Source organism: Rhagoletis zephyria, unplaced genomic scaffold, assembly GCF_001687245.7.
Source record: "Rhagoletis zephyria isolate East Lansing unplaced genomic scaffold, Rhagoletis_zephyria_1.1 Rzeph_scaffold_00501, whole genome shotgun sequence".
In the NCBI taxonomy this organism is placed as follows: domain Eukaryota; kingdom Metazoa; phylum Arthropoda; class Insecta; order Diptera; family Tephritidae; genus Rhagoletis; species Rhagoletis zephyria.
The window spans coordinates 127,428-147,028 of record NW_016157585.1 but is presented as its reverse complement, the minus strand read 5'-3'; the positions used below and the strand labels follow the sequence as shown (position 1 = coordinate 147,028).

At 35.0% G+C, this 19,601-nt stretch overlaps 1 protein-coding gene across 2 annotated transcripts in view; it reads right to left on the bottom strand.

Moving 5' to 3' along the window:
- The window catches only part of Cad99C (cadherin 99C), a 137,736-nt gene that overhangs the window by 17,554 nt on the left and 100,581 nt on the right, over positions 1-19,601 (bottom strand). The window contains exons 5-6 of one of the 2 annotated variants that reach the window (XM_017612101.1): positions 18,833-19,012; positions 15,300-15,365 (exon numbers count right to left, since the gene is read on the bottom strand). In XM_017612101.1, the coding sequence (XP_017467590.1) occupies positions 15,300-15,365; positions 18,833-19,012 (246 nt within the window). Of the gene's footprint in view, positions 1-15,299; positions 15,366-15,424; positions 15,601-18,832; positions 19,013-19,601 lie in introns of those variants that run through there. The other variant, XM_017612102.1, reaches the window with a different exon arrangement.

Below are 19,601 nucleotides of genomic sequence, written 5' to 3'. Positions count from 1 at the left end.
ACGATTTTATGAATTTCATCAGAACAATCAATTAGTTTCACTTCAGGGGATAGGATCGTAAAGACCCCTGGAGGCCTAAGTGTACCCACATCCAGCGCTGGATTAGGACAGCCACCATAACCTCACCTAAACTTGTGTACATATTCGACAGCTCTTAAGTTTCTTAAATTTATCATTAGCTCCATAAAGCAGTAATTGTAGTTTATTGAAACTTACTTACAAAATGTGCGCAAGTGTCGTAATTCAGTTTGCTCCACTTCTGTGGAGATTACTTTAAGCAAACGATTTCAATATCAAAATCGCAAAATAATGGCCTGCAGTTATGGTGGAGAAAACAAGACGAAAAAACAAAACAAAGTTAAAAGAAAAATATTGGACAAAAATTACAGTGGGTAGTATGCAAGCATTAAATAAAAACACTACGAACAGAAATAACGCAAAAAGAGAACAGAACTAAAAATCGAGAAAAATCAAAGTACTAATGTAACCAAATCGCAAAAGTCTGCGGCAGCGAAATATTCACGTCCAACCGCAATAGTAATGGCTGAGGCCTGACTGCCTGAGTTGTTACTGCTTTTGATGTTGTTGTTGGCAGTGCCGGCGAGAAGAAAAATCTGATCAATAAATTAGAAACAAAAGGTGAATAAAAAAAGAACTAAAAAATTTGACGCAGCTCACCCGCAAAATACACCCTTGCTGTGGTTGCTGCTGCTGCTGCCGCTAGACACAGAGCCGCAGCCACAGAGGCAAATGCGCTTAAGAATTTTTTTCTCGTTTATATTTGGTATGTTGCGCAAAAATATGCGCTGCCACACGAAGTACGCGAACCTGCCACACGGAGTGCGCGCGGACGATTGAATGTGTACACGTACACGTACCTCGCCGTGTTATGATTGCAACATGACCCATAACAAAACCTGACGACTACCAATGGGCTAATGTAGTGGCCGGGGTGGTGATGGTGATGGTGGCGTCGGTGACGGTGTAACTTTCAATGCTTTGTCTATTTAAACATTGGTTAGCGTTGAGGCTGTATGGCTAATGTTGGTGATGGCGATGACGCTGCTGTTGATTAGTGCGAACTACTCAAGAAGCCGTGCCGCAGCAGCAAGGGGAGCTGTTCCAGTAGCGGCTATGCAGAAAGCAAGAGTGCGATAGGCGGCGGCAAACGTTGTTGCACCTACAGCCAGCCGCCAGAGCGTCAATGGGCCAGCTATCGACACGCTGTCTTGTTGCTGCCGTCGTTCGTCGGTTTGAGGCCGCTCAGGGCTATGATATTGGATAGCTGCCGTGTTGGCTGCCAAGTTGGCTGGCCGCATTGCTGGCTTGAACGCTGTTGGCGTTGGGCAAGTTGCAAATTGGCGTGTGGCAAGAAGCGAACTAGTTTCGCTGATTTTTGCTGAGGTTTCTTCTTTTTTCTGTGCTTTTCTTGGCACAAACAAATTTTTTACTTATTTACGTTTAATGAAGTCGCAAAGCGTCTCTAAGCAGATTTTATCACTTTGCCACTTGCTACTGGCGCTTTTGGATTTTGAAATGTTTATGCAACAATTGTCTGACTTTTTGAAGGATTTTATATATGCAACATGTTTGTGTGACGCGTCGTGTGTTGGCCCAACGCATGTGTGGGGTCCATGGAAAATCGGAAAATAAATTAATAAACGAGAAGTACAAAGAAAACTTCAAACTAGCTTAAAATAAAATAAAATGCATACACTCAAAAAAAAAAAAATAAAAATAAAAATCAATCCATTGTTGGAAATTGCAAGTGAGCTGCCGGCCTCCTATTACATACCCAGCAAAGGTTTGGGTGGCGTATCGCCAAAATATTTTTGTTGCAACTGCTGCTGCTGTTGGCAATCGTCAGCGACAATAATTTCGTGCTACAATTGTTTGAGACAGCGAATTTTTGCGCCCTTCAAATCAACTACTACTAAATGGTAGCTGGTAACAACAAGTGCCTGCAACAACCTGCCATCTTGCCAATGGAACTTTGCAAGCGCGCCAAAATCCTCTAAAGTACTTGTGGCTAAAATAATGTAAATAAAGTACATGTTTGCCTCCTGCATGTGCTGCCGCATAAGGCGTATGTCCGCCCCATTCTGTTAGACATTTTGCCTATGGTGTTCCAGTTTGACGTTCAAAATATTTGCTTGGTCTCCTATTTGTGTTGTTGGCAATTACTGGTTAAATGCTTTGAAATGCATAACTGCCAAAGCAAAAATAACAAATAAATAAAACATCAATGTTTGCTCAAAAAAAAAAAAAAAAATACAACAGCAATAATAAATACCAAGAAAATTGTAACAATGACTGCTATACAGCAGCAGCACGTGAATTAAATCAGAAATTGTTGAACATGAAAATTGGAGTCACAGGTCATATCGGACACAATGGCGGACATGACAAACGACGACGCGACGCTCGAAAAGTATGTACTGGCAAAAAAAAAAATATTGTTTATAAGGAGGAGAATTAACAACAAACATGGCCAAGATACATTTGTACATACATACATACATTTATGCAAGTATGAATAGGCGAAAGTTAGTTAAGTGCATGCAATTTCGCGAGAAAATATAAGATTTTTATGGCAAAAAGTTAACTTTAAATTTTATTATGAAAAGGACAATCCTGAAATACGCCATAAATTGAGCACTTTCAAACTGTTTCGCCGAGATCGGAGCTGAGTTCCAAAAGCAGGTTGCCGCTGAATTTACATAATACACTAAGTTCCTTGATGACTTTTATATCCTTGATACACACATAGCAGCGGAGCTTTTAGCAATGCAATAGCAGCTAAATAAGCAAACTATGTGACAACTGCTATGCTTCTATCCATACAAAAACCGTTTAGGCTGTAGGCGAATTATAGCAGAACGTAGCGTAGCCATGCTAGCTAAGCAGGCGATAAAGGGCACACCATGGGGAGGGGGGCTCTCACCGCTCCTATGGCTACTCGTGGTACATGATCTACTAAATAAATTTGAAAGGAGGGCACCCAAACTAGTTCCTAATAACATTCCAGTAATGGTGACAGGAAATAGATACCATAACTTATATAAAGAATGGAGCTGTCAATACCACACATATACACCAATAAACTACTCGCGAGGTTTAGGAATTAATGTAGATAAAACTGATATTATTACCTTTTACAAGAGAGTACAAGGTGCCTGCGTGAAAACTAAGCGGCACCGAAGTCAAGCCAAAAGACGGCACCAAGTACTTTGCGATATTTCTGGACTGTAAAATGTGGAGAAAAGCAAGTAATACCCACGGCGCTTGCAAAAAGATAGTGGTTATTACTTCGGGCCTAGCCCCTGCCCTATGCCGCGCTGGTATGGTGAACCGCAACAGAAAGGGGCACTTATCTCAAGAAAATGGAAGGTGTTGCACGTAACTGACTATTGTTTACATACCATTGTGGGTTAGGGGGTAGTCAGCGTTATATTGTCGAAGAATCGGAAGCCTAGCCGAAAGACATTTAACTTCTTCATAGACGGCTCAAAAATGTAAAATGAAGTAGGAGCAGTAGTCTTCTGTCCAGAATTTAATGTTCGTCAACCCATTAAGCTGCCGGATCACTGCAGTATCTTCCAGGTAGAGTGGTTTTCGCAGTGAGAAAAATCGTTGAGCTAGCCTACTCAATGACTGGTAATAACTCTAAAGTCTACATATATAGTCAAGCAGCGATTAAGGCTATTTACTGGTACCAATTTAAAATCGTAAATTTTTTTAAATGTAAAATAACGGTTAAAATGGTTTTAGGGATTTGACATGGCATCATAAGTGCTATTTATATATTTTCTATCCGTTTTGGTACAATTTCTAATCCCCTAAAAACCTTTAAACCATTACTTTATATAGAGTGATCCAAAACTGCGTACAAATATTTGGCACACGAATTCCGTGGACCAATTTTTTAATAATAAAAATTTCAAACTCTGGCACGAAATCCGTCTTTCAACTTATTGATACGAAAATTGACAGTTTACCGCACTACAATCGTGATGGATGATTGCAAAATTTATTTTAAATTTGTGGGCAATTAATACAGATTTTTTTTTTATCAAAATTAGCCAAAAATTGATTATTTCTATTCTTTAGTCGATTTATCTGCAGCTGACCGTAACTTAGTAAATAAGCCCTGTGTGTGCGTGTGCCAAATATCTGGATCACCCTGTATAAAAAAATGTTATGATTGTAAGACTTAACGACTCTTAAAACGTCTTGCAAATCCGATTTATGTTTCCATTTTTGGTAATTTTTTTGGTATCATCTTCAAACCTGTTCACAATGTATTGAAAATGTGCTGATAAAGGGCATTTTTGAAATGACTTCTGAAATGGGACGTTCTTCACTCAAATTTTGAAATAGAACGTTTTTGAAATGTGTTTTGAGATAGAGCGTTTTCGAACTGGCTGGCGAGATAGGTCGATGTATATATACCATATACTATTAACCAAATACCGAGTTGAGAGAAACTAAACTCTTTTCGCAGTGTATACTAATATAATACAGCAGAGATTAAGCTTAGGTTGGCCCAGTGATGCCAAAGCAGAATGAAATTTCTGCACAATTTTCTATTTTTTCACCTGGAATCCTATTGGCTTTAAAGTTGAAGATAATCTGCCTGATTTATTGCTTAAAAAAAAAAAATTAAAGACGGCACAGTCGTCAGTACGGATTGCCATCTCTGAACAAGTTTAAATGGATATGCCACCCATAGGCCCCCATCACATTCTTCTACCATATACTTCTGTAGCTTTAATTTTATCTTTGGGGCGTCAAGCCGGAATAGCGTAGTCCGTGGTGGGTTCTAAAACAATACTTTGAGTTCGGAAAATTTCTCAGAGAGACACTTTGACATTACAACTGGTATTGCAACGTAATATTTGAATTTGCATTAAACATTCTTCCTGTATTTCTTCTCATTAGCTTCTGCACTTCTTTTATAGTCACAGACTTGACTTAGGAAAACAAGAAAACCAGAAAATCGCATCAAGTTAAAATACTGCACACAAAAAAGTTATAAAAAAGTGCTACAAAATGAGTGCTATTATATTTGTCTTTTAAAACAGTCTGGGATTGGGATGCTGCTAACTGTTGCCTTGATTTTAATACGAGTCGAAAACACATAAAAAAAATTAAAATTTTGCTTGGGAGGTATAATATCAAACTGCCAAAGGAAGTAAAATATGAAATTTGAACTCTGCCGCCGCTCTGATGTTAAGAAAGCAATTTAACTACCAGCAAATCAAACTCGCCCACTAATGCGAACAATGTTAGAACCTTTCTGCATATATGATGACTACCTGCCTTGTTCTGTGATTCTTCTAGAAGAGCTACTGATTACTGCAAAAAAGACATAATCAACTTATTATGAAAAAAATCTTAAGGAGCGGGCAATGTATCCAAAGACAAAATGGAAATACATGTTTATTAATTAATGCTATTACAAATACAATACGGACAAAGTTGACTAGAGGGTATGTATTAAAAACTTGTTTGAGAATTAGCAACACTTGTTAATTAAAAACTCAATCTATCAAAGAAGATGCCAAAAGACAAAGTTTAGTGTGTGTATTCTCACTATTACTCATCACACAAATGCATGCACAACGTGTTTCATTTTACACATACATGTACATTTATTCTTATGGACAATGATTATAAAATTATACAAAAAAAAACAATGTAAAAATAACAGCTATTGCAACCATACACCCATTGACAAATTGACAGTCAGAGATTGGTTTATCGGAGATTTGGTACGCCACAACCCACTTGGAAGCGTTGAAGTGATGCAAAACCCACACATGAAATTTGACATTTTCTTTTGCATGCAGTGACTTGACTGCTGAAGAGCTTTGCTAGTATGAACTACGTTTTTAGTACGTAGATAAGTTCATACATACATATGTATGTGCAAATAAATATACGTACGTAGATATAGAGGTTTGTTAGCTTTTTCTGCCACTTATGCGCATAATATTGACATTTACATGGACACGCTAGAGTTTGAGTTGGAGTTCATGACATGCCCGCAGCATCACACCAGTCAGCAACAGCAGTGCGCAATGAAATTTGCATTAGGCACAGCTTCAGCGGCAATAGCAACATTATAATAAAGGTACATACATATGTACATACAATCAAACACTCAAACAGTTATTTCGTTTCTAAATCCATTCATACAGCTAACGAAATTTTGCAGCATCAGCTTTCAGTTTGACGTACGACGCAACGTTGGCTGAAGTGAAGAATGGCAAATAATTTTCAAATGGTTTTCAATTATGCCATCATTAAAACAAATAATGATAGTCGGCTGAAATTGCCAGTTAAAAAATACATAGATAATAGCTGTAAGCATACATATGTACACCCATATGTACATATGTATTATGTACTAAGTGTTTGTCATGGCAGTTTGCCTACATGCAAAAGGTTTTTTTTTCTACATTTAACTCTTCGTGAAGTTGGCAGTTCAATTACCGCTTTGGCTGCGGGCTAACACGTATTTGCACTAATGAAGTATAATTTATTTACTTTTTTTTTTGGCTGAAATATAAGTGGCATGCATGTTTGGGCTGAGAAGTGTTTAAATATTAAAAAAAAAAAACTGAGACCATCTTCTTTGAAATTAGAAATTTTGAACTCTTAATTTTTGAAAAGGTAGTAGGTAGTTGCGTGAATGAGGACGGGGAATTTAAAATAAACCCAACTCTCATTTTACAGAAATAAAACCTTGTCCCGTATGAAATATGAAAAAATGTATATAAGACACAAATTGAGAGACGAATGGCCTTATTCATTAAAAATAAAGTAGCTTTATAAAAGGTTTAAAAATTGAAATTGTATGAAAACGTCAATTTATAAAGCTCTTTAAACCTACTTTATTTTTTATGAATAAGGCCATAACAGTTTTACGCCGCTTTCGAGCGCCGAGAAGTTTAGTCACTCGATTTACTTTGACACGCCAAGGGATGACTAAACACACTAACATCTTATATACTAAGCTTATCCGTATATACGTAAAAGTAATAACCACATATATAGCGACTAAAGACACAAAGAACATGAAAATAACTTAGAATTCTGGTAGAGTGCATCGCAGTAGTTAAATAAAGAGGCGTATGCGATGAGGTTGGGTGGTGTACTGCGGCTAGACAGTTTCTTGAAAGCTCGTTACTGTCTTTTGAAAGACAATTTTCTTAAAAAAAAATTAAATCTAATAAATAAGAGAATATTAAATTAAAAAATTAAACAAAATGACAAAAAAGAAAAAATAAATACAAATATTTTGTAAATTTTAATGAAATGAAAAATGAAATTAGAAAAAGAAAAAATTCTTTCAAAAGAACAAAATAGTACATAAAAATTAAATTAAATTATAAAATATAAATTTATTCTTAAAACAAATCTAAAACTAAAATTTAAAAAGAAAAAAACACAAATAAAAATAAAATAAGATCCTAAAAATTAATTGTAATAAAACAAATACCTATATTTTTCTTTTTCAAACAATAAAATATACAATTAAACTAAAAAAGAAAACAAAAAGTTTATTGTAATAAATAAATAAAATAACTTCCTAAAAATTAAGGGAAATTAAAACAATGTTATTTTTAAAACAACAACACCTAACAATTAAAAGAAATTAAAATTAAGAAGGAAAACAAAACATAAAATATGTTTCTAAAAATTAAACAAAATAAAAAAACATATATATTTTTTCTTTTTAAAACAATAGAACCTAAAAAAAATTAGAATAAAAAAGACAAAAAACCTAATTAAAATAAAATAAAAAGGGCCGCTGCTCGACGACTCGAGCTTGGGTCTCTCGAATGGCACGCCTGTTCTTTTCTCACTCGGCCATTGCGACTTTTGGAGCTTGTCACCACAAGTGGTTGAAGACAGAGCTTTTTTTTCTAAGACTTTTGTGCTAGAATAACAAAAGTCTTTCGAACTATCTTGCCATTTGTCTTTCATTTGCCTTACAAAAGGCTTTTAACTATCCTAGCCAGAACAACCCCGTAAATCCAATAGAGTTAGAATATAATTCTACAGAAAAGTCGGCGCTCCGGCCTGAGATGCAGGACAGTTGAAGCAGCGGCCAATCGGATTTAGCAATAAAATATGAGAAGGACATGAATAACGCTGTGAGATAAGGGAACCTTGTTCTGTGCATGCTCTAAAGAAATACATATATATTCAATAAAAAAATTGGTGTTTAGGCACAGTCGACAATGGTAACTTTCAGTTACCACCTCTGAATGGCTATAAATTATACAGGGTATGGAAATAAACACCACACCAGTTTCCCGAAGGATGCGCCAAGCCAGGCCTGAGCATGATTTCAAGTACCATCAATTGGTTATTTTATTAAGTCCTCTTGTGTAACAAATGTGAAGTGCAGCTGCAAAAATTTCATAAAGATAATTTTTGCTCATGCAGCTGTCCTTTTTGTGCTGGTTAATCGAGGATGTAATAACCCCGCTAGTTGTTAGTAATCGTCCAAACCGGTTGTTATGGTTTTTCTAAATTAGTTGGCGCAGTGGAGCCTCTGTGCTTTATTCGGAGTTTTAGCTTCAACATACGGATTAGGTTAATTTATACACAAGTAAAATGAAATATTTGAATAAATATGGATGCAAAACGAAAGGGTGTTAAGAGATATATTGTTTAAATATTTAGAATATTTTTTTGAAGGGCTGCCACATGTTTAGAACGCTGAATTCCAATTTTATTAATTTGTTAAATGAATGGTTATAAGATTGGTGTAAATTAAAGCGGGTTTGAAAAGGCGTTATTTCTGAAAAATGTATTTTGATTGGAATTGCCACGTTTTCAAAAAGCCATATCTATTTAGCCAGATACATATGTATATGTATGTATATAAATATAATTTCAAAAATGAGATGTGAAATTAGAGAGCTTGGCTTGTAGATGTGTCACAACGTTTATTTTTTTAAATTTCCGACTGGACGGATTTTGATAAAAGTGATGAAATTAGGCACACGGATTGCTTATAAATAACTCTGACTAGCATTCGGAATAGTTTTTAGTTTTTTAAGGAGGACTGCCATTCGTTTAAAAACTCAAATTAATTTTTTTCGCTTCAGTGTCATTTCGAATTCACTAGTTATTCATATACATATACGTCTATCATTTTTCTCTCAACCGAAGAGTTGACGTTGAAATAATACACTTCCTTATGATAAGTTACAGTGTGGAAAAATTCAAAGTTGAAAGTTATCACAAAATTCTTGTATGCAAGAAACACATGTTGTATGTAAATTTTTGCAATTATGCATGCACACATGTAGTTCCATATCAGCAGATATCGAAAAACATGTTTAAATATTTATAGTCTAATATTTCAAAGTATTGATCAACTCGAACTCGACATGCACTGCCAATCTCAAGGCTTATCTGCAAACAAAGCAAAGCTCAGTAGTTTTCTTGTATGTATTATATGAGGCTATCATTCACATACTGATTGCAATCCGTACCAAGAGTAGAACATGCCCCGCTATATTACTTGCTTGTCTTGTTAATATACATACATATACAATATTAAAACAAGTACATAGTTTGTACGTACATGAATAGTACAGTACGTAGGAATGTAAAGTGAGATACGAGCAAGTATGTAATAAGTAAGAAGCATACGAATAAGCATTGACTACATTACGCGACACACTCCAACTTGCACCACTCATTCTAATTCAACGCCATGTCTCAGCACTAATCCAATTGCCAAATTCCTGTTTGTTTTTTTTTTTTCGCAAAATGTTTCCTACATTATTTTATTACGCTTATTCAGTCAACTTAATCCGCTTATCGATCTCGTCAAAAATTTTGCGCGCCCAACACTTTTCAATCCGGCTAGGCGTACGACTGTGTGATCAGCACTCGTAACTTGTAATAAGCTTCCAGGCATTCGCCTGAAGTGCCAAAAAAATATGAAGCAAAATCTAAAAAAAAAAAATACAAATATAAAAACTTCAAGCAATGCCTTTACTTGCAGCGCTAGATCTAGATTGCGATAGAAAATGTCGGAGCAAGACCAAAAACACAAAGAGCAAACTTGTTTTCAACACCCCCAAAACAAAAAAAAATTTAGGAGTGTGTAAAAAATATAGCAAAACCAAAATTTAATATGAAAATTAGCATTTTATGAACTTGTATTTTTTTTTCTTGAATTATATAATTTGGCAGCAGTTCTACTAGTAATATTATCTGCATTCAAAGCACCAAAATTCTCAAATTATATGTGTGTATGTATACAAGAAAATTGCAATTGTCGGAGAACAAACTTCATGTTTGGAGCGGCATGTGAGAAATAAGATCGCGCACAGACAATAACATAATTTGTTGTAATGAATGTGAATTTATACGCCCGAAAAATACAATTTATCGCTACTCGAATAGCCAATTTTCAATGCGAAAATCTAGTAAATTTCTGAACTTAAAAAATAAAAAATGAAAATAATGCGGCAAAAAAGTAACATTATTTGCGTTTGAGTAGCTAATATTTTATAGTCAGCCAGATGTTGCGCAATTACAGAAAAAAGAATTAAATCAGAGCATGTTGACGAGTATTGGTGGAGTAAAAGAAAAGCAGTACACTTCTTACATATGTATGTATCATACCCAACGCATAAAAGAGCCGAAAACCAAAAGACATAAAAAGTTTGAGAAAGTAAATAAAAAATCTTAATGCAAAAGTTGGGCTTTGAAAAATATCTGCAGTTTATGTAGCGCGAAAATTTAGTCATTTGATAATTCTGCACGCAGCTGACATTTTTTATATACATAGTAAAACTTTTTTTTTGCCATTTTAGTCAGTTCAAAGCCCTATGGAAACCAGAAATGAGAATTGGTTTGTGAATCCATTCACTTTCTTCCAATCGCTTCAACCAAAGCTTTGGAGCAGAGATTTTTTGTCATCGCTCCGCTCCGGTAATTTTTTTCGCTCCGATTTCCTCTCTGAGCTCCGTACCCGCTAATGATGTTTTTTTTAATCGACTTCAAAAAAAGGAAGTTATTAATTCGCCGGAATATTTTTTTCTATGTATGTTAACGTATACCTTTGGACCACGTTAACCGATTTCGATGATTCGCAGGGTGGTTCCATACTAACTTGGTTTAGATCCGATCATTGGTTCATGAAAAATTTAACGGTAATCCTAAATTTTTATATGAGAATTAAAGTCAGTTGTGTTTGTTGCTTAAAAACTACTTGTTATTAATTTATTTACTTAAATATCGAGTCCAAATCGCCAAAAAACGTAAGCGAAATTTTTTTGTATTTTCTTTTTTTGGTGCAGTAATGCTCTTTAGATGCTCTAGATGCACTTTTACATCCAAACGAAAATTAAAAAAACAAATTTCGCTTACGTTTTTCTGGCGGTTAGGGCTCCATATATGAATGAAGTCATCTCCCTGGACAGGTAGTTCAGAGAAGTTCACTTTGCTACTTGTGATCTGATCTTTGACAGATGGGCTGACAGTTGGCTAAGCTGACGCTAGGAAAAACTTCTGCATGTAAAGTTGCAGTATTTCTGGCCGGCGCACGACCGCGGCTAGCTGGCTAAGACCCAACTCTATTATTAAATCAATTCTAAACGTTACCAAACATTTTGTAACTAAAAATTTAAAATTTTTATTAAAAAAAAACTGAACCTTTGTTTCTAGAAGCGCAGATTAGACATAGAAAATCCAAGAAACACTTAAAAAAAAATTTCGTCTTTTAATTTTGATCCATGGGTACAAAAATATCAATGAATTGGATATAAAAATTAATAATCAGCCAATAAGCTTGGCAAGTGGTACGCTAGTTTACCAAATAGTCTGCTTCTCAGGTAACATAGACTTACGTACACAAACATACACACACATATATATAAATATGCCCACACATTTGTTTGCAGGCAGCTTGTTTGAGGAAGTGGGCTGTGACCGTCAGCCCACCATGCAATTGATTTAAACACACATACATATGTACATAAGCATATGTATGTATATGTAAGCATGCATAGTCAATACGGTAAACGGCATTCAAGCACACACATACTAAAAAATACTCATTCTACACATTTTTCATCATACCGCCATCCATCTTACCCATGCAACCATTCTTAACGGCAACTCGCACCATTTTAATTGGATTTTAATGGACTCGCGCCTTTTTGCACTGAAACGTGCCGCGTATTTTTACCATTTTAAGTGAGTTACATTCACCACTTGACCAGCGTGATAGCGCAAAGCTTTTATTACCATTAGTTGTTCTCATAAGTCTGATTGTAATGTGTGGCACTATGCTGTCATACAAATAAACATACAACAAAGAAAAAAGGAAGCACTTCATGCACTCATACACACCTACATGTATTTCAATTTAAACTTCTTTGCTGGATATATTTCACTCATCTAATAACTTGCAGTTGCAGTTAATGGAAAAATAAATTGAATTAACTTTGGCTCGTTCCTGTCATCCCAATTCCCCCATCTCGAAGTCAAACTGTGGCAATGGCATCCCGGCGGATTGGTCACAAATATTAGCTTGCTGTTGCATTTATGTATGTACTGCTGTCACATAGTCGAACTCTTCGCTTAAGCTAACTTATATAATGCAAGTGCTTAAAAGGCACTTTTGCCATTGATTTAGTGATTCATATTGCCAGAAATGGCCATACGGTAAGTTTCTGTGGTTACTGTTTGGCCTCAAAACACTTGGAAACCTGACTGTTTTCTATGCTCAGCAATTAAGCTGTTAATTAGTGGAAATATTGTCATAAATAAAGATATGTATTAACTAAAAATAACTGAATACGGAGGAAATTTTTTTTTATATTTATTTTTTTTGATAATAATTTAAACACTCAAGCACAATTTATTAAAACATATGTATAGTAAAATGTTCACTTGAACTTCTTATTGCGTAAGTGTAGCCAAAAAAAGCAAATCTTCTTTTGATTTAAAATTTTTAGATTCTACAGCATTATGAAATTTTTGTGGAATCTTTGCAGCCGATTTCATGCGAGGAGCTTCATTCCGACTCGTTCAGTGTGAACACCAGCAGCTTCGCAGAGCATAGACTCGCTTCCTATGTATATAGTACATTGACTTTCCGCACTCAATTTGGAAAAAATTGCCTGAATACGCATTTGCAGCAACTTCCAAATAAGACTTTCTTCTCACAAAAAAAAAAAGTTGCGGCACAAACGTTGTTAGTGAATAGATATTCGGTTAAGGTACACAAAAAAACTCAATCTTTTAATTTTGGCCCTAAAATTGCCACGCCATTTCTAGAAGATTCTTCGATTAAAAAAAAATTACGAAACAAATGTTGTTAACTAAGGGATAATCTACAGAAATCCACAATTAAATCTGCGTTTTGTTATTTTTAGTCCTAAAACTGCCACGCCGATTTCTAAAGGGTCTTTTTTATCTTAAACAAAACTCTTTCCAAAGAAACATTTTACGGATTGGGTATTCTCCCGGAATCGGCAATAGATTTGCATTTTTGCAAAAACACCATTTTTAACGCTTGCTACACATAAGTACTTACATACATATGTAGGTATTGATGATCAAAATTAGGGAGTCTGTTTGAACTCTCGATTCGATCGGGAATTATCACTAGCGAATTTGATCCAAAGCGATTTCCTGGTCATAAAATTCTAAATTTTTTCAACCCTGATATCTTTTTAGCAATAATAATACCTTTATGAGGTTAGTTTTAAAGAAATATGAAATTTCAGTTTTTTTTCTATTCTTTCAGATTTCTACAAAGAAGTTCATAAAGCAGTTAAGAAAGGAATTCGCACAGCAAAAATTCAAAACTATTCTGATTATATAAGTATGTACAAAGATATGTGTTGATATGTGCATTTATCTCTACGACTGAATGATTGTCGGTAAATACTCGTGGTTCATTAGTTCCAAGCCAACTTGACAGCCTAAGCCCCGCTGATATCAAATTACCAAAGCCTCACCAACAACGGTGTGACACTCAATTCAGTGCAATGAAGCGCAAACAATCCAACAGGCAACGATTTATGAATTTTTTCACGGCAAAGCCCTTACAAGCTAGTGCACAGAGTTGAGTAGATAATTCTGCAGCAACAAGGAGTACAGGAAGTGAATGCCAGCAGCGAAAAATGGTGAAAGAATGAAGCAAAGAAAGTTGTGCGGTGACTTTGTGCGGCATATGTAAGCACATATTCATCGTATGCGTATATATATTTGTACATACATATATGTATATGGCTAAGTATGTTGCGTTTTTATTCTATCAGTAATGAAGTCAACTTGAAAGTCATAAATGCAACGATGTATATTCATAGCTATAAACATACATACCCTTGTGGTCAGCTGACTAAGTCAAGCGACATTTTGAAAAGTTTTGGCAATTTTTTTTTGTTTATTTAAAGTTTATATTTTTTATATAAAAGTCTGGCACTTTACCTAACAAGCCCCACATAAATTGTGAATTTTCAAACTTCGCACAAATATTATGAAAATTCAAGAAACTTAAAAATTTGCACACGAATTTTAAACTTTTTATTCAGCATTGTTAGAAAAATTTTGGGTACGCAGTTTTGCAGCTCATTAAATTTGAGTAGGTCAAAGTGGCAATTTCATGACGTTAGAAAATCGCGTTGATTTTTAATAATTTTTTGTAGACTGACGGTGTTGTGCATTTTCTTCCATATAAAATATGCTCGACAATTTCCTTTGTATGGGAGAAAGTGCCTAGCACCAATCAGCACAAATAAATATTAAAAATCAACGCGATTTTCTAGCTTCTTGAAATTTGCATTTTGACCTACTTGAATTTAATGAGCTACAAGACTTCATACCCAAAATTTTTCTAAAACTTCTCATTAAAATGTTTAAAATTTTTGTGTGCAAATGTTAGAAATTATTGAATTTCCATAATATTTGTACGACGCTGGTTAGGGAAATTGCTAAACTTTTATAAATAAAAGTATAAACATTAAATAAACAAAAGAAAATTAGCCAAAACTAGTCAAAATGTCACTCGACTTAATCAGCTGACGACAAGTGTATATACATATGTATAAATGCACACAGGTATGTGCGTTCCTGCGGCATGTCAGTTATGTGTCAACACCAATGTTTAGTTGACAGCATTTAATGAATTACACTTAACATAACTATTCATAAGCTACAATGCTACATTTACGCAGGAATGTGAAGTGTAGTGATGTAAATAAATATTTATGTACATATTTATGTATGTATTACTCGTTTGTACTTACCGATGCGACAATGGTTAGATAGTAACGTTGCACCTTCTCGTAATCCAACGTCTTGGCTATAGTCACCTGCGGATAAAAAAGTATTTGATTGTTATTTGTCCATTAAAAAGACATAGGTTATCTACTTGATTTATTTATGTCGCAACAATTATATCCAATACAATACTCATACAGATGGTATTCCTATCAATCATGACGATCGGGGTGTGTTCGGGCGCTGCGCCATATCGAAACGAATATTTCGCCAATAATAAATAGATATCGGAAAAAATTAAAAAAAAAACAACAACTACACATGTACGTATAAATATAAAATTCTACGATTAGCTATTTCAATATTTGTTGTTTGCCATGCAATTTGATTGATTATTGACAATGAATGACAGTGGAAGGCCACACCAGCATACGAGTATGCAGCTATTCGTATGCACACAGTTTCTTTGTCTATCAAAGATGCAGATAAATTTTGCCAAATGTTTGGGGCCACCAACGCAACATGACTACGACTTTATAAAATTGCATACACATGCATATATGTATATGTATATATGGGGCGTTCCATACCAAAGCGGACGGGGTTCACACTTCAAGTGTTTGATTTGTTTCAAATTTTTAGGGTTGATGGACAAACATAAATAGTAAATAACTATGAAGTTGGAGCTTGATTAATACATTTTTAAAAACTCTACTTTTATCTTCCAAAAGTGCAAAAGCCGTCAGCATAAAAAATATTAAAAATCAACGCAGTTTTAAAACTTGCACTTTATTATACCAAAATTTAATGGATTACCGAACTGCATACTTAAAAAATTTCTAAAAAAAAATTTAAAAAATTTTTCAATTTGTAATGTTCTCATTTTACCTAACTTCGGTGTAAAAAAAAAATGCTTAACTCAAATTATTGTAGAATGCACCCCGAAATACTATGATTAAATATTGCGCAACACTCAGAGCTACCATTTTGATTTTTTTTTAATTTTTTTGAAATGGCATATTCTCAAAAATTAATTATTTTTATCAAAAAATTTATATGTGGAAAAATTTTCAAGAAAAACAAATTTTAAAAAATATTTGTTTTCATAGAGAATTTTGATGTGTGTGTATATGATTTTTGTCAAATTTGTTCTTCGCCCCGTTCTCGAGATATTTGGAAATCAAGTCGATTTGTTTTTGTTTTTGTGCTGTAAAGTTTTTAAAAATGTATTAATCAAGCTCCTATTTCGTATTTATTTATTAGTTATGTTTATCCATCAACCCTAAAAATTTGAAACAAATCAAACACCTGAAGTATGAACCCCGTCCATTTTGGGATGGAGCGCCCCATATATTTATATACATATACATGTACCCAAGCACATGCCTTTTGTGCCTTTGGTGTTGTTGTTTTTGTTCAGTGATATTTGCATTGCATTTTAAGATTTGTTCAGAAATTCATCGATAGAAATTTGACAAGATTTATTGCTCGAATTTACAAGTCTTACTCTGCGAAGTGCTGAAGTTTTGCTTATCTTAGATGGTTTTAGTTTGAATCAATTTAAACCTATTTAATATCTTCATATCGATTAAGAACAATTTGGTTTTCAATAAATAACGTTGAAGGTAATTTTTTTTAAATACATTCAGAGGCAAATGAACAATGGTGAGTTTAACTCGCGTCTAATGAGAATATATGTATGTACGAATGTATGTATGTCTTTAAAAATTAATTAAAAAGCCTAATTTATTTGACTTACTGGCTAAGTTGATTGACTCGATTTTTCCAAACCGATTTCAACTGTTTTTTTTTTTAATATTTTGAGGCCATTTTTTGAAACCTTGATTTTTCCATTTTCGATTTTAACAATCGCATAAACTAGGGTTTCACCTAGTTTATTGATATACCTGAAACTAAAAATTCTTTTTCAAAATTCATAAACACTATATCAAAATATTGTTATTTGTGAGAGAAAAAGACACACGTATTTTTGTTTTGGAAAAAAAAATAGTTTGGAGATCGCGCTAGACGGGTTTTTATAAAAACGCTGACGTTTTAAATTTTTTTATTTTCGTGACATGTTATAGGACAGCTAAAAATGTCGTTTTTACATGTAACTAGTCAGATATTATCGGGGTATATTCCCTTAATTACATACCTGTCATGGACAGTTAGAATGGGCCTAGTGCCCGAAGATATGCTTTCGAAAAGAGACCGATAAGTTAAAACGTTGATACTGAACGTTTTATGTGTTGTCATGGGTTCAAACTCGTTACCAGGAGGTTACTGGGGTCGCTGATTAAGAATCTGATAGTTCCCTTCATGGTTATTTTGGTTATTAGTTTGACGAGGAAAACAATAAGGTTTTACCCTTTTTAAAAGGGTTGCAACTTTTGCTTTCTACCTCAAGGACAAACTTTGATTTTAGTCCCGGCTCGGTTTTGATCAAACTACATTTCAAGTTTCGTTCTGCTTTGCCGAGTTCTAGTGGAATATCGGCCAGTATTAGTGCCCAGAGCAGCCGAGATAGAACTCGCCGTTGAGATGTGGCCAATTTGCATAGCGGGATGATGTTCGGGTGAGGTCCATATTAACTGCACTGCGACCAAGATATCTACTGTGCCCTCAACCGTTCACAGCACCTCATCTAACCCCATGTGGTCAGATACTCAAGTCTTTACAAGAGATTGGGGGACTACTTTGATTGTTAAGTTGTTGAACGCTCTCTCTTTTTAGAGGATGGTAGTAATCGACCGCTGTGGTGTAGTGGTAAGCAGTGCGCGCTTTCACACATCAGCACCTGGGTTCAAGCCCTGGTCAAAGCAACATCCCAAAAAAATAGAAAACGCTTTTCTTAACAGCGGTCGTCCCTCGGCAGGCAATGGCAAACCTCCGAGTGTATTTCTGCCATGAAAAACAGCTTCTCATAAAAATACAATCGCCGTTCGGAGTCGGCGTAAAACTGTAGGTCCCTCCGCTTTGTGTGACAACATCAAGCCGCACGCCACAAGTCGGAGGAGAAGCTCGGCCAAACACTAACATATGTGTAAGCGCCAAACTATTATTATTATTATTATTAGTAATGGATTTTCCTTTGTAAAAAGAACTTCGTGTAGATTTGTCTCCGTTAACGTGTTCTTAATATTTGCACGCTGAGATGTGGGTAGTTTGCAACTTTCCAAAAAAGTCCTGGGACCGAATCGCGACATTATATATTGAGATCGCTGCCTACAATAGGAAGTGCGATTTTTCTGTATTGGGTCAGCACTTATGGTCTCATGAAAATTGTTCGATGCCAGGCTTAAATCTAAGGATTAGTTCGTCTGAAAGGACGCTTTCTTGACGCATTGACAACATATCATCACTTTGCGGCGATTTTAAGGTTAAAGTTTGTCAAGAGGGCTGCAATGTTCTTCAATGTGGCTGCTAGTTTTCACAGATTAGTTGGGTAATTCTCTCTTATTTTCCCTGGAAATGCTATGCATCTCATCAATACACAACATTTAACTGCAGCATCCGCTATAGTTTTCCACATCATAACTGTCATATACACACTCACCTGCCCTTGATGCGGAAAGGAAATTACGAATATGCCATAACCATCGGCAATTGTCATCTTCTCGTCTTCGGTTGTATTCGTATTGCCTTCAACAATAAAATACTCAACGAGTCCATTAACACCAGCATCCTTGTCCAGCGCTTGTATGTGGCGGAAGATTGTTGTGCCAACTGGAGTGCTCTGCAAAGAACAAACAAGTAAAATATAAAAACGAAATGGATTAACAAAGAGATACAAAGAAACAGAATTAAGTAAATGGAAATGTATGAAGCTAAGCATAAAAACTAAGTCGATAGAGGAAGAGAAAAAAAAAAATAAAAATGCAATGAATATAAATAGTAAATAATGGAAAAATGTTGTGCAAATAAAATAAATTTCATTTAAGAAAATCGCAATGAATGCAACAAACGAGATGCTGACAGGAAAATACCTAAAAATGGTAAAGTGATGGTTGTACCACATGCGCTAGCAATAGTAAGAGCAACAAAAACAACAACAACAGCAAAACTTACCAATGTCAGCAACACTATTGAACATACGCTCTGCAGTCACAGCTGCCTGCGCAAATATGTATGTATTCAGGTACATACATATGTATGTATGTAAGTATATGCATGTGAGTGTAGTGGCTTTAGCGCACTTGCGAGTTGCGAGACATTACTATGCAGTGCAGGTGAAGCAGTTGAAGGAAAATTACATGTTGCCATTGCAGCAATTAACATAAATTAACTTGGCTTGAATGGCAAGTGAAATGTGCGTGGCTGGCCAT